The sequence below is a fragment of the Pygoscelis adeliae genome, unplaced genomic scaffold (genome assembly GCF_000699105.1).
Source record: "Pygoscelis adeliae isolate BGI_AS28 unplaced genomic scaffold, ASM69910v1 Scaffold120, whole genome shotgun sequence".
Taxonomy (NCBI): domain Eukaryota; kingdom Metazoa; phylum Chordata; class Aves; order Sphenisciformes; family Spheniscidae; genus Pygoscelis; species Pygoscelis adeliae.
The window spans coordinates 4,192,789-4,207,845 of record NW_008824032.1 but is presented as its reverse complement, the minus strand read 5'-3'; the positions used below and the strand labels follow the sequence as shown (position 1 = coordinate 4,207,845).

Sequence of the window (15,057 nt, the reverse complement as noted above, 5' to 3'; positions counted from 1 at the left end):
GTTCGCCTGATTGCTCTTGCTGTGAGGTGGAATTGCAATACCTGTGGAATTGCAGAAGGGAATTTTCCAGTAGCCTTTGAAAAAAATGTGTGCTATTGCCTGCTGAGCAGGGAGCAGTCTCCTTTGATGCTCCAGATGAGTTATGGGAATGGTGCCTTGTTCTGTTTTATGAGGGTTTGTCTGATGGTGCATGGGGTGTGTTGTCAGCAAAGACCAGATAGGACATCTTACTTGGGTCAGAGCAACACCTCATTAAGAGGATGTTTGTGGCAGTAGTGAACAGCAGACTCCAGGAGTGCCAGGTGCTTCTCATTAGAGGGGAGGGGAAAGAATAGGTTGGACCATCAGTATCTGACTGCACACACAACTCATCTGGGAGTTTCTGATGTGGTGAAGAGTGTCTCCAAAGCCGGGGGGGGCTCTGCTTTTCTGAAGGGAGCACGTTTTCCTAGCCTTTTGCCTTTCTGCATATGCTTTTCTTGATCTTTGATCACCCCCACTGCCCCTTGTACACACACCACCTCTCCTCTCCTTTTCTCAAGAGTGAGCATGGAGTTGAGTGTACTAGACCACAGCCCAGGTACCAGTCGTATTGTGCTCCAGCAAATGCACCATGTAGCAGTGGCAAGTGGTGCAGGGTGATTGTTACACCCTGGAGCGGTCTCACATTTTTTGAATACTTAATACTTTAAAAGTTTACAAGCCTACTTGTAAGTGAAGGGCCCGCTGTCAATTATTAATCCCCCAGCTAGTATGGTATTACTTGCTCCCTGACGGGGAGCTGCTAGGCTTCGTCCTTCTGAAAGAGATGGTGTGGATGAAATGCCATTGGTTTCATCTGCAGGGATTTCCCTTCTTGTTGGTTTGTCTTTCAAAATCAACACTGCCCAGGAGTACAAGAACAGCATGTACTCCAGCTTACCCTGTACTTAAGGGGTTTGTCATGTAATTTCTTTTCCCCTGCTGTCCGTGCCCTCCAAATCGCCTGTGTTTACCACCCACGGAGACAGATGGTCTCCCTAAGCTGCTGAACAAATTCTGTGGCTGTGAAGATACTTTTATCTTCAAATGCTGCAAAAAAAATCTGCCCCTTCAGCCTTTGACATCCGCTTCTTGTGGTGAATGATGAAATACAAATATTCTTCAAAGGAGTGAGCTGTGTGCCCTTTAGGGAAAAGGAGGAGGCTCACTTTTTGTTAAAAGTGCAAGAAATTGTGAATTTACAGTTCTTGTACAGCACAATCAAGTAATACATCCAAGAAAACCGGAAGCTAATTCCTGACCCTACCCTGAAGGAATAAAGAAAGAGTTAATAGGGAGCTGGGTGGTAGTAAAAGAATTTTTTTTTTCCTCTGCCACAAAACCGAGGGCAATATTTTCGCTTATAACTTGATTCCCCTTCCAGCATTCGCTCCCCTTAAATGAACCTCTGTGCTTAAGTTCCCCTTGTGCAGTTTAGGTCAAGTGGGGACCTCAGCTGGCAGTTTGGGGAGAGCTATTCCCCAGCCAACAGCAAAATAGGCTCCCAGCACAGCAGTAAGGACCTTAGCTGCGGTTTGGGGGCTGCTGACTCTGGCTTGTGCTCCTGAAGTCCTGGCAGAGGGTCATCTGCATCCTTGTTGGGGCTGGGTTTTTGATGCTCAGCTTGGAACCGTGGACCATGTCCCTGCAGCACCAGCGTTGTTTGTAGGGTCGCTGGGTGCTGGCTTTAAAATGAGGCGGTTCTTGCTCGTGCAAAGCCTGCTGGGGTGGAGCTGGGTGGGGGATGCCCTGTCGTGGAGGGATGCTGTGCAGGGAGGGCTGGGCTGTAGTTTGAGAGCTGATATTCCTCTGTGTGCAAGAGTCCGCTAGTAGGTAGCATCGATGCTGCCTCTTCAGGCCTGGCCACGTAGGCTTGCAGGCAAATAATGCTCCGAGGTGTTGTGAGAGAAATCCTAGAAGAAGTCGAAGCTGTAGTATTGACTCAAATGGCAAACTTCATTCAAAGTCTGGCCACGTTAATCCTGTTCCCTGCTGGGAGTCAGGTAAGAGGTGTCCTCTTTCCTGAGAGAGGACCCTACCAGGCTGCCATTGGAACAGGAGCTGAATACTGCTGTTTCATGGCAGCAGCATCTAAATGTGAAGTCCTATTACAGCACTGAAGGTTCGCTGCCAGTAGAAGCTTTCAACACTTCCTTTCTGTTCTTTTCTTGGAATTAAAGTTGCATTTCTTAGCCTTTACTTAAAACCTTCATCCCACCCTTAGTTACTTCATAACTATTAATGTAACTTGAAGAATTCCTTGTCTAAAGACTCTGGCCTTACTTGATCCATGGTCAGGCTTTAAATTATCTTTTGAAAATGTAGACTCTTAAAAACTTCTTGCCATACCTGCCAGTTCCTGCATTTTTTTTTTCTTTTGAGGCTCAGACTAATCAGATGCATAGCATACATGTATGCTGGGAAGAGGAAATGCATTGCTGTCATGGATTATGCTACTCCCAGGGACTGGAAGTGGTAATCCAGGGTACCATGTATTGCCGGCTGCTGCAAGGTTGCTAGGCGCTTGAGTGGGGCACAAGCTCGAGTTGGAGGCTAATGGGTGCCCTTGAGCTCAGGGCTTGGGGGAGTCTGGTGTTTCATCCCTTACGTGTCTGCAGTAAGTGCCTGTTTCACTCTTGCATGCAAGGTAAGCTCTTGGTCTTGTTCCCAACTCCTGCGTTCAGAAGGTAAAGCATACCTTGGTGTTGTCCTGTCCCCCCTGACTTGTTTGAAACTCCTTAAATCCTAAATATAACCTCAAGTGTGTAGAAACTTTGAGAGGTTAAGCCTCCCTCATAAATACTCGGTACACCCCTCAATTACATAGATGTTTGATCATAGTTTCACATCACTTCTTAAACTAATGCTGCTGCAAAAAAATCCTGTCAACTGTCTGATCCTTCCTCACCCCTCCCAAAGAAATCTTGTCTGGTTGCACAGGGATCTGAATGGTGGAACTGGTAATTTATATCTCTCTATCTATCATGTCGGACATGAGGAAAAATTTCTTTACTGAAAGAGTGGTTAAACATTGGAACAGGCTGCCCAGGGAAGTGGTTGAGTCACCATCCTTGGAGGTATTTAAAAGCGTGTAGATGAGGTGCTTAGGGACATGGTTTAGTGGGCATGGTGGTGTTGGGTCGATGGTTGGACTCGATGATCTTAGAGGTCTTTTCCAACCTTAATGATTCTGTGTAGCTTTATAGTTTGTGTGTGTGTTTTTCTTCCTGGATTACTTAGCCCAGCTCAATTTCTGCGGTCTTTTTAACTGCCCTTCTGGTGCTTAAGGGTTACAAAGGCTTGTTGGGGCAGAAGAAAGGTGTGATGGGGCAGAGGGGAATCTTCTCATGGCAGTGATGGTTTCATTGAAAGCGGTCCTGCTGCTGCCTGCATGGGGAGATAAGTTGTGCACATGCGTTGCTACAGTCTGCCTGCAGAGTTGGAGCAGTCCTTGGTGGTGTGTGGCTCTGTCTGCAAAGGTGTGCTCGTCTGCTGAGCTTGGGGAAAGGAGAGCACCAAGTCCTTGCTTCTCCTCCCCTACCCAGTAGGCCTACAGGGGACCAGCTCTGGCCCGAACGTGAGGGGTAGGTCTCATGTCCCACGCCACGTCCCTTAAGGTGCAGAGCCGGACACGGTGTACCCCGTGGCAGATTATTGTTGTGGGCTTGGTGTAGAGTCAGATTGCCAGCTGTGAGATGGGACTCTCTAAATTATTATCCTGAGTCATGTGGGTCTCCTTCCACAGGGCTTATTTGGCCTCGATAGTCTGCTCAGCTACCGAGTTAATCTCAGTTAACCGTAAGATCGACTTCAGCAGTGTCCCTGATTCTCTCAAATCAGTCATGGGTCTGTGTCAAGTTGGGTGCAGACAAGTGGAGCCTGCTTGGGCTGCTGGTGGCTGGGTGCAACACCAGCAGGTGCCTGGGGAAGCTGGCTTGCCCCTTCTCTGTTGGCACCTGTGTCTGTCTGGTGTGCCTGTATCTGCCATTCTGTGCAGGCTCGTGGGGACAGCTTGGCAGCAGTTTCCTTCCATCATCTTTTCACTGAAGTTGTCCCCTTTGTGCTCTTCTCTCGCTGTCCTCCTTCCCAACCTGCCAATTTGCTCAATAGGTGAAGGAAGCCTTTCACAGCTTTGGTTTTGCTTCAGTGTGAGCAGACGATAGGGGTTTTGGGGGTTTTTTTTGTTTGGGTTTTTTCCCCCTCCTAAATAAGCAAGTTTAGTATTCTCACTAGCTCCCTCGAGGATACCCCACCACTTTGCAAAACCATGGCATGGAGGCAGACTGCTTGGTGTGCTGGCAGTGTGCTTGGAAAACTCATTTCTGAGCTCTAGCCCGTGGATCCAGTAGCTGCTGCTCTCCAGATCCGATTCAACTACTACTGGCTCCTGAGGGTGCTGGGTTGAGCTTGTGGTGTGGATGTCTGGCCAGGCGTTGGTTCGGTTCACTGTGGGTGTCTGGGACGTGGCGAATTCATGGCTGGCCATGGGCAGTTCCTTTGCTCTCATCTTTTTTCTCTGTGTTGCAGCAGACCCTGGCACAATGAGGTGCTGGTAGTAAGGGCTCGCTCTCTGCTTGATGAGAAGGTAGTGCCTCGCCTGTTTGAATGTGTTATATATGATCAAAGGGAAGTGGATGTCTCTAGTTTGAGAGCTGTTGGGGCATCTGCTTGTGGTTATTGGTGTCTGAGGAACTGGTTGAAATCCAGCCCAAGCTGTTAGTGCCTGAAAGCTGCTGTTGTCCACTAGCTAATCCATGAGCTATACCGTTTGGATTTAGTGGTTCTGCTAGGTATCTGCATGGTGAGTAAGTGCTTGAAAACAACCCCCCCACACACACTGTTCATCTTGGAGAGGCAGTCCTGGCGTTGGAGGATGCGAGTGGTTTGCTTTGGAGCCTGCTCTCCCAGCAGTTGGCTTCTTCAGCCTTCTGGGGGAGAGGTTTGTCGCGCCGTGTGCTCAGGCTTTCACAAGCTGCTCTTTCAGATGCAGCCCCTGAAGCTGCTCTTGTTGTACACTCACGTACCTGTCCCAGTGGATGGGCTGAGGTAATCGGTGCAACGTACCTTTGCCACATGCTAACAAACTCCCCTTTGCTATTCTGTGAGGGGGCTGGAAGACAGCCTTTCTGGTTACCTAGGCTGACCCCTTGCAATAAGGCATCCTAGAATTGCATACAGTGAACCTGGGAAGAAGCTTAGGCTCAGCAAGGGCTTAAGTCTTTCCTTTCTTGTGAAGAGAGTCCCCTGCCTCCCATAGGAAGCTCTTCTGGTGCTCTGGGACCTCCATTGTTTCTAAAACTCATGTTAGGCTTTTGCAGCTTATTTCTTATTTCATTTTTCTATCTGTTGAATATGATGTCGGAGGTAACAAGTGTCCCTATGATCTTTGCCTCCCATGGCAAGATATATAGCCTCCCACTGTATACTATGAAATGAAGTGTTCACTGTGTTACTGAGGAAGAGAAGTGTGGTGCTGTCACAGTATCTGACCTCAACACAGTGACTTGTCTTTTCCTGGTAAATCGTATTATTGGACCTTTTGGACCACTCTCTGAGTGAGAGGATTGTGCTCTCCTCCTCCTCCTCCTCACTACATATTACCACTAGTGTCTTGGGTTTTTGTCCTAGCTAATTATACTAGCTGCCACCTCCAGCTGTTGGAAGTGGAAGTGAGGGCAGTGCAGCTGTTGGGAAAGCATTCATAGAAATCTGAAGTTCTACCAATAAAGGTGACTAGGGAAAAACATTCAGCCCATGTGCTGGTACCCTGAAGACCAGTTAACTTCCTGAAGAATCAGCCTGGAAAGTTTCTCAGAAGGAGAATTGCAATGGGAGCATGCCTGTGGCTTTACTGGAGTTTTATAGCTGCTTGCTAGAACTTAGCACTCTGTACTTCTGTAGCAGCATCTTCTTAGTACTGGCCTGGGAATACTTTTATAGGGTTCTTCAGGGAGGCTTAAATAAGTAGCTTGTTTGGGTCATATGACATAAAGGAGTGGATTTTTTTTTTCCCCCAAGTTTGGTCATAACCATCCTGTAAAATCTTCTATTTTAAAAGCTCTCGTTTCCATACTCCCAGCTTCTCTTCCAATAAAAAGATTAGAACATAACAGCAATGTTAAGTAGTAGACTTGCAGGGTCCTTTCCTTTTTTGTCCATACTGGAGGGTTTTGGCTAGGCTGCTATTGAGGAAAACAAACAAAAAAAAACCCAACCTGAAAATGAATCCTACTCTCCCCTTCTCATTCAGAAAATCTGTACACTGAAATCCCTTCTGCATCAGCAGCGAACTACTGTATTGCTCAGCTGGTGTGTTGATTCTGGTTTTTTGTCTCAGGAAACATGAGACTTGGCGTAGAGTGTGTGTGTGTGTTGGAGAGCACTGTCTTGGACCATGCAGGGCAGAAAAGGGGAGACCTGCGGCTAGAAACCAGGCTGGTGCTCTCCTTAAACTTACAACGTTCATGTGACAGTTGTTCAGATGTCCAGTGTTGGGGGGTATGGACACACACTTAAATTCCTGTTCTTCTATTTTCATTTTTTTTTTTAAAAGGCTGGGAGGGGAGAGAACAGATGGGGACTGGTTGCTGCAAAACCGTGGGACAAGCCCTGTGTGTGTGTGTGGGCTCCGTATAAATTGCACCATTCGTGGATGGATGTTCACTTCCTTGGGGGCAGCAGCTGTGCTGCTATCACAGTGACGACCTGTTACTACACTGAGGTTTCCTTCCCTTCCTCGATAAAGGCTTGACTTTGCAAATTCTCTTCCCTGCCTGACCAAATGCCAGAAGTTGGGTATCTAAAACAAACTCGCTGCGTCTCGGTTGCCCGGTGCTGTTTCCAGAGAGGGCAAGGATTGCTCTTGCCTGCCTTAGCCGAGTGGAGATTTCAGTTGTGGTTGTCTGACAAGAAAATGTGGTTTTCATGTTCCTACGGGCTGTGGTCTTGTTCTCTTGACTCTACCAGACTGAAATGCTGTTGTAGTTACGACGATCAAAAGGCATTTTTCTGCTCTGCTTGTTTGGCCACAGCTGCAGAAGGAGTTCCTTGTCTTGGCACCTCTGCTGAGATCTGACTCTGGCTCTGTTTACTGGAGAGGACAAAACTGTAGCTAAGGCACTGGTGCCACTGCCGGCACGGCGAAGCGCTTCTGCATGACCTCGGTCCTCTTGGGAGCCTTGCTTCAAGGTGCTGCTTGGGAAGGACAGCAAGTATCAAATCCCTCATGCTCTGCCAGCTCACAGGAGGTGGCCCCTGGTGTGGCAGTGCTGCCCGGGGAGCATCTGTCTGGGCAGCCCGCGCTGGCCTCACCCCTACCTATGGTAGGCACAGCAGGCTAGCAAGTCTGTGTAGAGGATGGTGGAAATACCTTCTGTAACTGTTTTCAGCAGGGACATTGGTGTGGGAAGCATTTTAATTTCAATTGTCTATTTCCAGTTTTATTTCTAAGGCTTTGGTCCTGGTGACTTTGCTTTGGAAGAGCAGTCAAGCGTGGTGAAGGACCAGGAACTCAAGCCCCAGTTCTGTGCCTAGCAAAAGAGTATGTGAAGGAAAGGGGTTTTCTGGGAAGGAGATGTGATTGTAGGGTGCTTCTGAGAAGGCACAGAAGTTTTCTGAGCCTGTTGGGTGTGAGCTGACAGCACTGCTAGAGAGTAAGAAGCGCTGTGGATAAGTAGCTCAGCACTTCAGGAGACCTCAGCATCTCTTGCAGTAGATAAGCTTGATGCAGTTGTAGGCTGGAGACAGCCAGTAAGACAAAGCTGGCTCTGCGTGGAAGGTTGCTTTGTGCAATCCTTGCTCAGCTTCTCTTTGAGGTGCCAAAGCTTCCCAACCAGCTGTGGCATGTATTTTGTGTGCCCAGAGACCTTGGCTTGTTTTGATGCTGTGTCTGTTTTGGAGAACACAAAAAAATGTTGATTGGAGGAGAGGAGTCTGTATTGGGAACTATTTGATTAAATAACCCTAGGCTTCCTCAGCCCTCAATTAGCACAGCAGTGATCAGGCCTCTCTGAGTATCCCTGTGGATTTTAGGTGTGTGGCTCAACCTAAACTCTGATGCTACAGGGTTTGCATCCATAGCAAGGTAAGGAAGTGGGTGCTCTGGTAGCAAGCAGCTCTTTCCGGATGTGTATTTATATCTATATCTGTTGCAAAAGTGTGAGGCACTCCCCCGCCTTCGATGATTAGCAGTGTCTAGCTGATGGTTGGTATAGTACCATGACAGGCTACATTTCTAGCTTAGCAGGAAAGCACGAAACTGCTAAAACCATGTGAATGCTGGCTGCTGCAGCCTGCTGGGTTTGACCCTAGTGTGTCCAACGGCAACTTTGAGCATCGGGGTGTGGTTTAAATCTTTTTTTTTTTTTCCCTTCTTTTTTGCTAACCCTTTTCCACCACTTCAGAAGACTCAAAACCATTTTTCTAGAAACTGGCAGGGTCCAAAGCCAATATTTTGATTATATAAACAGGCTTCTTTCCTTGTGCTTTGCTTCAGTGTAGCACTGTCTTGTTGTCCTGGAAATACTCTAAAAAAGCTAATTTCGGTATTGGTGTAGCTATGTCACAGAAGGCAAACACAAAGCCAAAATGGCCTCTGAGCCACAGAGTATGGCAAGACCTCAAATATAAAAATCCTGCGTAGTAGCAGGTATTCAGGCAAAACTGTTCCTGACTTACCTTTCGAGAGAAAAATTGGCGATAGTTGCTGCCTTTGTATCACAGTCCCCTCCTCCACTTCCTTGGATGCCCTGTAAAAGTTAATTCATTACTGTTTGTAAAGGACTGTGTTTCTCTGCTGCCAAATGCCACTGAGGTAACCTGTGCTTCTGTTGGATCTGCTTGTTTGCTTTCCTTGTTGGCCTTCTTTTGTGACATGGCCTTCTTCAGGGTAGTAATAATAATAATAATAATAAAAAAAAACCCAACAAACAAAGCAACCCTTCAACCACACAAAATGCAAAGCAACAAAAATATAAAGCCTTACCAATGTTGCCTACAAGGAAAACTAGGTTTCCAGTAGCTCACTGGCCTGTGCAAGAGTTGGTTGGTTTTTTTGTTTGGTTTGTTTTCTTTTTTTTCTCATGTCATAGGTTTTCTGAGTCTGAACTGTTGCACAAAAATGCTTTTCACATCCTGATACACTTTTCTGTATTCTGGTAGTTTGTTACAATGCCTGAAATATATTGGGCTGCCACATCCGCTTTGTAAGACATGAGGAGGATCTTCACTCTGACCCTCTCCAAACAGGCAATTAAGTATTGAAACTTTCTGTTCATTTTCTTCCTGCCCCTCCCCATTCTTTTAAAATCCTAAACGCAAGGAAAGCCTCAAGTTTGCTGAAGTGTGGGTGAATGAATGCAGTGACCGACATGGTGCTGAACCCCTCCTGAGACACTTCTGCAAGGAAACAGCCTCCGAACGCGGGCTCTGGGAAGGCTGCCAGTTTCCATTCCCATCGGAGCTGGCGTGTGGGTGGAGAGGAGGCTTGCTGCAGCCACTTCACCTTGCTCGCAAGGCAGCAGAGGGTCTGGCCTGCAGTGGAAAGTCCCGAAAAAATTTCTGTTGGGAGACAGCAGACTTCCTTAGCGTTTTGCTTTGCTCCTACTCGCTCCTCAGGGCTGCTCTGGATGCATATTTGCTTGCAGTTACCCTCCTCCTTGCGCATTGTGTTGCACAAGTGCGTTGGGTCCCTTTCTGCTGGGCTTGTGACAACTGTGTCTGTTCGGGGTGTTCCTGTTGCTTTGCAGCTCCCGCCTGGGGCAGGGCTGGCTGTCCTGCGCTGTGCAGGGTGAGGCTTCCCCTTGATGTGGGTGAAGAGGTTGAGCAACCCAGCCCAGGAGGCTCTGATTCAGCCTTCTCCTCGCTCTTGCTAATTATTGTCACCCTTCTAATTTTCTTGTCCACTCTTTAATTCCCCCCCACACTTAAAATAGAATTTAAAGAGTTGCAGTCCAGCTGTCTTAGCTGCCGTGCTTAGGGTGGACTACATGGGAGACAGAAATGGGCTGGTAGAAATTTAGGAAATTGATGTTTAATTACAATTCTCTTCCTAGAGAGCAGACCCTCTGTGTGATTGGGGTATCTCATACGTGGGACTGAGCCTGTACTGGATTTGCGTCAGCAAAATATGGCTGGGCTTTAATTTTCAGGGCAACGATGGTTGCTTATTGCAATGTAAAAGCTTTATTATGTTTGGATTTTGGGTGCGTGTGCCAATGAATTGGTGGGGTAGGTTATTTAGTGAGGGGATGTAAGGGGTAGTGGGTGGGGAAAGCTGGCACCCTGATCATAATGTTCTCTGTGGGGTCCAGGGAAAATGTGTATGTATTAAAAGAAATTATTCTCTCCTGTGATGCGTTGTGCTTTGTCCTAATAGAGCTAGTTGGTCAATGGAGCACCTCCCAAACATTTCCCACTGCTGGGATGGAAATCCCAACACTGCCTGAAATGAGCGCGGTGTATTAGCAGAGTATAACTCTGTTCATTTTTATCTTCTTGTTTTTAGTTGATCCTAGTTTTTCAAATGTTGCATTTTGAGGTGAAACTCTGTGGAGTTTTACCTTCCTGGGAAGCGGATATGGAAAAACTCAGTCATGTTTGAATGCAGTCAGAAGGGGGAATATGTACTGCCACCGCATGACTTCTTTTATGAAACTTTGTTTTTAAGCTGCAGCAAATTCACAGTAGAAATCAGAAGTTTGGCAGGGAGAAATAAACAGGCTTTCACTTGTTCTGTGTCAGCGCCTACATGTGTGTGGCAGTGGGTCAGTCTGTACTACTTCATTAAAGGAAGATTATTTCCTTGATTAAATAGTAGCTTTTTATACCATATCAGTAGCTGAGGGCTTAAATGGAGTTGCTTTTAACAAACCTGATATGAGGAAATATGAAGGACTGGCACCTGAAAAATAAAGCTGCTTTAAGATGCTCTAGCTGGATGCAGAAGACCCCACCGAACAGTCCTAAAGATGGAATTTCCTTCAAAAGCTAAATTCATCATCTTAAGGGTACACAGCTAATGAAATACATGGCACTGTACCATGACACTGACTGATGAAGGTACACAGTGAACAAGTCTGGGTTTGTTGCTCTTTCTCAGAATCTCATGAATGGGCTGGCATCTACATTTAATTCACTGACTAGTGCGGGGGGGGGGACAGCTGGAGAATGAGGATGGCGGGGTGTGTGTGTGTGTGTATGTTTAAATTACTGGGGTGTGATGCACAAGTTTAATGTTAGCACAAGGCACAGTGAAATTTAAACTGCTCCTCTGGGAGCATGCGTTGGATTGGTGGTAGTGCTGAGAATTGAATTTAGGTCTTAATGTGTTCATGTCTTATTTTCCCACGTTACCATCCTTGTAATGTTTTCTTCCTATGTTATAACATGTGTGAGAATACTTAGTTGCTTTCCTTAGGAAAGGCTTTGTTGGTAAGTGTGAACTTTACAATTAACTGGCAACAAATGTGTTGGCAGTTCCCTTATAATTTTTGTGGCTTCAAAACAAAATTAAGCGTGGGTTCTTGGCAAACTCCAGCTGGCTGAATCGGTGATTTAGGTGATTTGCTGAGAATACTACCACCAGCCGGACACTATGCTGGGGCTTGGAGCCACAGCAACGTGGAGGCAGCTATGGCCTAGATCCTCTGTGTGTGTGTTGGCTTTTTTTAAACACCGTAGCGCTTGCTTGTTTTGAAATACTGTCCTATTTGTTAGTAGCAGTGCCTACAGGCATCTCTGTCATCGAAATGACTGCAAAGAAAGATACCCCTGGGTTGAGCCTTTCCTGCTGCTGGTGCATGTGCTGTTTTGCTCCCGTGTGTCATCATTTTATGTAGAGGCATCCCTTCAAAGGGAGGGAGGGAGTGTCACTGCTCCTTATTCTGTCCTTTGCCTGGGATTTAACAAGCAATACTGAGGTAATCCCTTCTCCTGCAGCCGTACTCCTCAGGCAGCGATCTTATCTTGCTGTGAAAGCTGAAGAGATTGGGCTCTTGTCAGTGCTCGGATGGAAGAGATCTGAGGAGCTGCGAGGTGCGGCTGAAAATGACTCAAAGGGAAAAGCATCCATCCTGAGCTGGTCCCTCCATCTAGTCCAGCCAGCTACAGCAAAACCAGTGCGGTGCTCTGATCTTCAGCCTGGGCAAGGTCTCTGTGTCTCAGCTGCCCTGCTGCTGAGGCGGGCTAAACTCTTGTTCTGTATTTTCCCATATTGCAGGCAGTCTAGTGCTTCAGTTTATGTGCTGCCCTTGTTTAGGGATTTCCTGTCATCCTCCTATTGAGGTGAGGGCAGAGACATTTATCTTGCATCTCAAATGAAATTTCAGGTCCTAGAGAGAGTATTCTGTGTATTGCACAATTCTGTGGGCGTCACAACCCTGTTCCAAATAATGTGGCTATTTCTTTTTTTATTTTATTTTAAGGAAACAAAAGAACTTGTTGCATTTTGGGGGGTTTTGTCTTGTGTGTCTGTTTTTCTTTTTCCCTAGCATCCAGCGAGCTGCACTGGTGGTTCTGGAAAATTACTACAAAGATTTCACAGTCTACAACCCAGCCTTATTAACAGCCTCCAAATCCCGTGCAGCCAAGCACATGGCTGGCCTGAAAGTCTACAATGTTGATGGTAGGTGAGGTGAGATGTAGTCTCTGAGACTGGGTGGGATGGGGAAGGGCTGGGTTGGCTTTATGCTTTGTTATGCACACATTCTCACCTTTTTGCTTTGCCAAATCCTTGTCTCTTGCTGGAAATCTTCCGAACAGTGCTGAGTTTGCCGGTTCCAGATGACTTTACAGATGCGTTTAGCCCACAATAAGGCTTTTATCTTTGCCAGGTGAAATGGACAAGTTTTCGGTCAGGCTTAATTATCATGTGGCTTGACAAGCGCTTTTCAGCACTACTGCTTGTTTTAGGCAGCTTCTGCTTTTTGACACCCTTGGGACATCTCCTTGGTGTTGCGCTAGTACAATAAACACAACTTTTAACTTAAATGAGTTCCTCAGTCGTTTACCGTGCCACTTCCACGGGCAGCCTTCAGGAAAGTGAAGGAGGTTGATACCAAGGTGGGAAGTAGCAGCAGCCTTAGCAGTAAATTAGCTATGCCTGGCTTATGCGTGGCCGTGCTCCCAAGTCATCGTGATGCTAAGCAGGTCATGGAAATTCAGAGACAGATAACTATCCCTCTTGAGCTTTGTCATTCTACAAACCTGTTTCAAACTTTTGGGCTTTAAAGAGGCCTGTGGGAGGATGGATGGATGGATCCCTGTGGACACTCAAAGCTGTGCAAACTGGACTTAATCATTTGGCACTCTTAAACCCTATCAGTGAAAGCTAGGCTTGATAAGCAGGGTGTGCCCAGCCATCACAGCCTTTATAAAAGTGCGTGTTCCTTTTTTTTTTTTAGGGAAGCTTTTATGGTGAAGGATGGATGAAGTCCTGTGACAAGATGTGGTAAGGCACATCCTGCCTGGGAATTCGTTAATATTGAAAGGCTTTGAGAGCTGGAAAGGAGAAGGGACCGAAGGGACTTAGCTGGGCAAGGTGGTTCTGCGTGCAGGGTGTGGAGACCAAAATATGAAGAATATCTGTCACATGGGAAAACATGAGACATGATTGTTTTACCTTCAACAAAGCTTTAGTGCCTTACGGTTTTTTAATTTTTTTTTTTTTTGCATTTTTGGTGACTTCAGAAGTTTCAAAGACCTTATCCTATTGTTGTTTCCCCAAACCTGATGCAGCACTCCTGAGTCTGTAAAATTAATTGGAGGTTTAGATCCTTACAGTGAGATGTCCCCATCCTGATAGAGGAAGAGTGAAGGGAAGCAGGGGGGGAGGGAGAAGGGCAGGCTTGCTCATTGTGTGTCCCCTGCTGCCTGGAGTGAAGAAGATCTCAGGTGGGAGAGAACAAGTTGAGTTGGAGAGGGGAAGCAAACAGACTTGCTCTGCGCTTTTCTAGAGGTGAAATCTTTCATTCCAGCTGTTCACTCTCAATGAGGCCTGGTGTGTGGAAAGTGAGGACTTCCCGATCCCACAGGTGTCTGCACACCATTCAAACCGAATGGCCCGCCAGGCTGGCTGCATACTGCCATTCTGGTTACTAGCTGGCTTGTCTTCTCCTGCGCTGCAGCATCTCTTCAGGAGGTGGCAGGGTCTCTGTTCCTGCAGCACCTGCTGGGACGCTGGGACTCCCAAGCTTGGAGGAAAAGCTGCCAGTCTGGTAGGGTTAGTAGCTTAGGAGCTGCAAGCTCACAAAACTTTGTTGGAAGAGAAGGAACCAGGAGCAAGCTCCAGATGTGGCTGGCAGGCCTTTCCAAGTGTCAAGCTCACGAGCCTGTCAGGGCCTGAAAACTCTTGCCTTCCCTTCTGGGGCAGTACCGGTTCCCTGGGCTGTTCCTTGTGCAGTGCCGCTGCCTTTGCGGATGTGGGGATCTCGGGCTTAGAGGCATGTCCTTAAGAAGATTCCCATCCATTTTACGAAGCAGAGTGTAGTTCTGGCTGCAGCTTACCTTGGCATCCTGACAGTCTCTCACACCCTCCATGTGAAAAGACAGTAATGCTATTAAGGCAGCCTAATTTGTTGGCAGCTTTTCTATTTGATACTGGAGCAGCTAGGAAGGAGAAACATCTTGCTGTAATCTCTCTTATACAGAGTGGGCAGGCTCACCTTCAACACCAGGATTTTCATCGCCAGGCATAGTCAATGAGGCAAATTACAGTTCTAACCCAAATTTGGGAGCTAGTGTCTCCCTTGAGTCATATCCTCCATTTCAGGGCTGTCAAACAAAGTCTGAAGTGTTCAGACTCTTAAGAAGCCGTCTGTGTGAATGCTTGTCCTTCCCGCTGCTGAGCTTCAGGCTTCTGTCTTGGAATCTCTTTTGTGCTTTTTAGGAAAAAATTAAAAAGTTGCCCTTGCATGAGCAGAAAATCTTAAGCATGTCTGTGCAATTGATTGGCCTTAACCACTGCCAGTTGAAAGTGTGGGCTTTCAGAGCAGTTAGTCAGAAAAGCAGCTCTTGGTGGTTTGGAAACTGTCCTAGATT

The 15,057-nt window shown here is 46.9% G+C and overlaps 1 protein-coding gene across 1 annotated transcript in view; it reads left to right on the top strand.

Moving 5' to 3' along the window:
- VANGL1 (VANGL planar cell polarity protein 1) overlaps positions 1-15,057 on the top strand; it is a 36,323-nt gene that overhangs the window by 12,232 nt on the left and 9,034 nt on the right. The window contains exon 4 of the mRNA XM_009329384.1: positions 12,510-12,643. Coding sequence (XP_009327659.1) covers positions 12,510-12,643 — 134 coding nt within the window. The remainder of the gene's footprint in view (positions 1-12,509; positions 12,644-15,057) is intronic.